Source organism: Nicotiana tomentosiformis, chromosome 3, assembly GCF_000390325.3.
Source record: "Nicotiana tomentosiformis chromosome 3, ASM39032v3, whole genome shotgun sequence".
Taxonomy (NCBI): Eukaryota; Viridiplantae; Streptophyta; class Magnoliopsida; order Solanales; family Solanaceae; genus Nicotiana; species Nicotiana tomentosiformis.
In genome coordinates this window covers 118348429-118353761 of record NC_090814.1, presented here as the reverse complement: position 1 = coordinate 118353761, position 5333 = coordinate 118348429, and the positions used below count along the sequence as shown (strand labels likewise).

At 37.2% G+C, this 5333-nt stretch overlaps 2 protein-coding genes across 2 annotated transcripts; both read right to left on the bottom strand.

Annotated features, from left to right (window-relative positions):
- Positions 1-1695: 1695 nt before the first annotated feature.
- LOC138907177 (uncharacterized) lies at positions 1696-3574 on the bottom strand. Its single transcript, XM_070197512.1, has 2 exons — positions 2391-3574; positions 1696-2303 (listed from the first exon to the last, which is right to left on the bottom strand). Exons 1-2 carry the CDS (start codon positions 3572-3574, stop codon positions 2213-2215), a joined length of 1275 nt encoding a protein of 424 aa, XP_070053613.1. The 3' UTR covers positions 1696-2212.
- Positions 3575-3878: 304 nt separating this feature from the next.
- On the bottom strand, positions 3879-4979 carry LOC104096946 (uncharacterized). Its single transcript, XM_009603403.1, has one exon. It carries the CDS (start codon positions 4977-4979, stop codon positions 3879-3881), a length of 1101 nt encoding a protein of 366 aa, XP_009601698.1.
- Between the last annotated feature and the right edge of the window lie 354 nt (positions 4980-5333).

The window sequence follows — 5333 nt, the reverse complement described above, 5'->3', positions numbered from 1 at the left end:
TGCTCGTGCCCCAGCAGCTCGCCATGGTAGGGGTTATGTGAGTCGCCCCATTTATCCAGCTCTTGCAACCGCCAGTGGTGTCCCAGCCCCTTCTAGGCCCCAGGTGTCTTATTATGCACCGCCGGTATCTAGTGTGCCTCCTGCACGGGTTGTTCCTAGCGGCCAATCCAGCAAATCTGGCCAGAGCCAGTCACGCCCACCCAGAGATTGTTTTGAGTATGGTCACACTCGCCATATGGTGAGGGATTGCCCTAGATTTAGGAGGGGTGCACCTCCACAGACTTCTTAGCCACATCGTGCTCCACCAGGTCCTCAGGCTATGATTACAGCACCAACTGCCACCCCACCTACTCAGCCAACCCAAGGTGGAGGTCGGGGAGGTAGAGGTCGCCCTAGAGGGGGAGGCCATGCCAGATATTATGCCCTTCTTGCTCATATAGAGGCAGTTGCTTCTGATTCTATCATTACAGGTATTGTTCCAGTCTGTCATAGAGATGCGTCGGTATTATTTGACCCAGCCTCTACATATTCCTATGTGTCCTTTATTTTGCCCCGTATTTGGGCATATCTAGGGATTCTTTGAGTTCCCCTATTTTTGTGTCTACTCATGTGGGAGATTCTCTTGTTGTGGACCGAGTGTATCGGTCGTATTTGATTGCTCTTAGTGGTTTTGAGACCAAACTCGATTTATTATTACTCAACATGGTGGACTTTGATATTATTTTGAGCATGGACCAGTTGTCACCCCATTATGCTATTATTGATTGTCACGCTAAGACCGTGATGCTGGCTATGCCAGGACTTCCGCAATTAGAGTGGAGAGGTACCTTAGAGTATACTCCCAGCAGAGTTATTTCATTTCTTAAAGCTCAACGAATGGTTGTGAAGGGGTGTGACGTGTATCTAGCTTATGTGAGAGATGTCAGTAATGATACCCCTATAGTTGAGTCAGTTCCAGTAGTGAGGATCTTTCCATATGTGTTTCCAGCTGATCTTCCGAGCATGCCGCCCGACAGAGATATTGATTTTGGCATTGATTTGTTGCCAGACACTCAGCCCATCTCTATTCCTCTATATCGTATGGCTCCTCCTAAATTGAAGGAGTTAAAGGAGCAGTTTCAGGAGTTTCTTGATAAGGGCTTCATTCGGCCTAGTTTTCCACCTTGGGGGTGGTCCTGTCTTATTTGTGAAGAAGAATGATGGTTCTATGCGGATGTGTATTGATTACTGCCAGTTGAACAAAGCCACAGTGAAGAACCGGTATCCTTTTCCTCGTATTGATGACCTATTTGATCAGTTACAAGGTGCCAGAGTGTTTTCCAAGATTGACTTGCGTTCAGGTTATCATCAGTTAAAGATTCAAGAACCAGATATCCCGAAGACTGCTTTCAGGACTCGGTATGGTCACTATGAGTTTCTTGTTATATCTTTTGTATATATGAACATACAATCAGCTAAGAAGAAATCCACTGGTGGAGTTTTAGAAACGTTTTCCTTTCCTGCAACTTAACCTGTAAATCAAATAGTTTTTAGTATGGAACTTTCATTATAATAAAGGAGTTAACAAATTAAAAGCAGGTGTGATAGAACTCCAAACCTTCTTGAGTTCTTTTCCTTCTTAGTTGTGAAGAATTATCTAACTCTAAATCATCAATATTCTTTTGCAGAATGTCAAAAGAATCACGCGGTTGCACCTTTAGTACAACATGCCAGCCTTTATTAGAAAGATCCTTAGCATAAAAAACTTGCGATGCTTGGTTGGCTAATACAAAAGGCTCATTTATTTTCAGAAATCGCTGGCGGTTAACACTTATAAAGCCATATTCATCTATTTTAACTCCTTTTTCTTGGTCATACACATCAAACCATGTACATCGAAATAAAACCACCCTTTTCCTGGAACAGATTGCAATTCCAGAATCTCTGTTAGTTCACCATAGAAATCGATATTTTATTCTCTTCATCGGTCTCTCCAACTACAACCACCCCACAATTTTGAGTTCTTAAACATTTATCATAGTCCAGCACGTGAAACCTATATCCATTAATAATATAGCCACGAAAACTTGTCACATACGACGTGGGACCACGTGACAATGACAGCAAATCTGCAATTTTCTTACTATCATCGTATTTTTGCAATCTTGCGACCTATAAAGATCAAATACATAGTTTAGCAAATAATAATTACATAGTTTGAAAAATATAATTGTTAGCTGGTACTCACCTTTTCTTTTAACCAACTAATGAATTGTCTATCAGTATTTTCTTGGGAGGTATCAACTGGAGTTTGTGAAAACTCTCTACAAAAAATTTCAATGTAAAAATATGTCAGCTTAAATTAAAAAAATAGAGAAGGTATTAAATTGTTATAACAAGTCGTTACTTACTCAAGAAATGGTTGAACTTCATCGTTGTTTTTCAAAATATAAAAATGTGCTTGCTCCAGTTCATTTGAATCAAGTTTGTGTATTTTTTCACATCTTAAAGCTCTTTCAGATTGATAAAACATTGCTAAACCTCCATCAGATTCTATAACACCGCCATCATAATTCCGTTCAAGACGATTAAACTTTGTTTCCATTGTATGCAAATACCTTGAACATAAGGTCATACATTTAACTGCTAAATATCCCTCTGCAATAGAACCTTCTGTGCATGCCCTATTATGAATAAAAGGCTTCGAAAAGTATATATATCGCTCCATTTGGTACATCCATCGACATTGAATAGGTCCAACAATCTTAGCTTCATTAACTAAATGAATAGGCAAGTGCTCCATGACATCAAAAAATGTAGGAGGGAACACCTTTTCTAACTTGCACTCAGTTTTAGGGATCTGGCCATCTATCTGCTCTAATTCATTCATTCTTAAACATTTTCCTCCAAGCACATTGAAAAATAATGACAACTCAATAAGTTGTTCCCGTACAGATTTGCTGAGCATACCACGTATTGCAAGTGGTAGTAAATATTGTAGAAGAATATGGCAATCATGACTTTTTAAACCTGTAATTTTTTTATCCTTAAGATTGACACACTGAGAAATATTTGATAAAAATCCATCTGGGACCTTTAAGTTCTTCAGGAAATTGAAAAACTTATACTTCTCTTCAGGAGATAGTGTATAACATGCTGTTGGTAAGTCATACTTATCCCCATTTTTTATTGGATGTAATTCTTTTCTTATGTTCATTGCTTGCAAATCCAACCGAGTGTTTATGGTGTCTTTGGTTTTCCCTTTAATATTTAAGATTGTCCCCAAAATATTATCACATATGTTCTTCTCAATATGCATCACATCTAAGTTATGCTGCAACAATAGAGTTCTCCAATAAGGAAGATCAAAGAAAATACTCTTCTTATTCCAATTATCACCCCTACTCTCATGTGATATTTCAACATTCTTCTTTGGATCCTTTGTTAATTGTAAACTATCTAAATCAGCCACTTGATCAAGTATATCATCACCGGATAGCATTTTTGGTGGTAATCTTCGCTCCTTAGTGCCATCAAATGACTCTTTATCATTTCTCCATTTGTGATTAAGAGGAAGAAAGCGTCTATGGCCCATATAACATTGTTTTTTTTACAATTTTCTAACCTAATTGAAATAGTTTCTTTATTACAACATGGACAAGCCATTTTGCCCTTTGTACTCCATCCAGATAAATTCGCATATGCTGGAAAGTTATTAATGGTCCATAACAAAGATGCATGCAACATAAAGTTTTGTCTAGTTGATGTATCAAAGGTCTCCACTCCAGATTCCCACAATTCCTTTAATTCCTCTATCAAAGGTTGGAGATAAACATCGATAGCATCTCCAGGACTCTCAGGACCAGGAATAATCATCGACAAAATAAAATTCTCTTTCTTCATGCATAGCCAATGTGGTAAATTATAAGGAATAAGTACCACAGGCCAAATACATATGGAATTTTGGAATTTCTAAATGGTTGAAAACCATCACTAGCAAGTTCAAGTCGAACATTACGAGGCTCAGCTGCAAAAGATTGGTGAAGTTCATCAAAAATTTTCCATGCTATTGAATCAGCTGGGTGCCTCATTATTCCATCATCAACTCTTTTGTCATGATGCCATGTCATTAAAGAAGATGTCTTTGAGGACATAAATAATCTTTGAAGTCTTGGCTTTAGAGGAAAATAACGTAAAATCTTGTATGGTATCTTTTTTCCACTTTTAAATTTGGTTTCTCCACTATGTTTATCCTCCTTCCATCTAGACATGCCACAAACTTTGCAAGATTCAAGAAACTTATCATCTTTCCAATATAACATACAATCATTCTTACATGCATCAATCTTTTTGTAAGAAAGCCCAAGGTCCTGAATAACCTTCTTTGCCTCATAATATGAATCTGGCAAATTAGATCCGTCAGGCAATAAATCTTCCTTCAACATCTTCAACAACATTGTAAATGACTTGTTATTCCAATTACCAATAGTTTTAATATGAAGCAATTTAACCAAAGTAGAAAGCTTAAAAATTTTTGAACTTTGGCACAAGGGTTGCTCAAATTCCTTTAAGACCCTATAGAATCTTTTTGCTTCGGGATTTGGTTCCTCCATGAGAAACCCATCACCATCACTGTTCATATTGTCTCCATCAAAATTGGGGAAAAGATCTCTTAAAATATCATGTATTTCATCCTCACCGTCACCATATTCAATGCCATTATCATCTACAAATTCAGAATCTGACTGCGCCTCACCTAACCTTTCTCCATGGTGATACCAAAAAGTATAATTTTGGATTATCCCATGTACTATTAAATGTGATCTAACCAGCTCACGTGTTCCTGAAATTGCATTACAACATTTGATGCATGGACAACGTATTTCGCGCGTTTCTTCCAATCTTGTAAAAGCATAATTCAAAAATTTCTCTACTCCAAGTATGTAAGCATCATCTAGTCGATCATGAACAAGTTCCATCCATTGCTTATCAGGTGCCATAATCTGGTGCATAGCACAATTTTTTAAATATATACATGTGAATATATATATATAAACACATATATACAACCAAAATTTATTAGTATAGCAATGCAAAATAAGAAAGAAACAAACATAAGCAAACAAAAACATATTAATCACCTCTATTAATATTAGTCAATCCAGTTCTCAAGAACATTTTTATAGTCCATTTAAAAATTTTCTCATACCCAACATTCCACTGGTCTATAATCCAAGTAAACAAGTTATTCTGTCAAAAGTATCATCCGGTTGGAGTACCTGTGTAGGCAAATAATGTCTTTTACCTTTCAGTTTTCTGGCTCGGCTAGGATTTCACTTACTTATTAATGACCA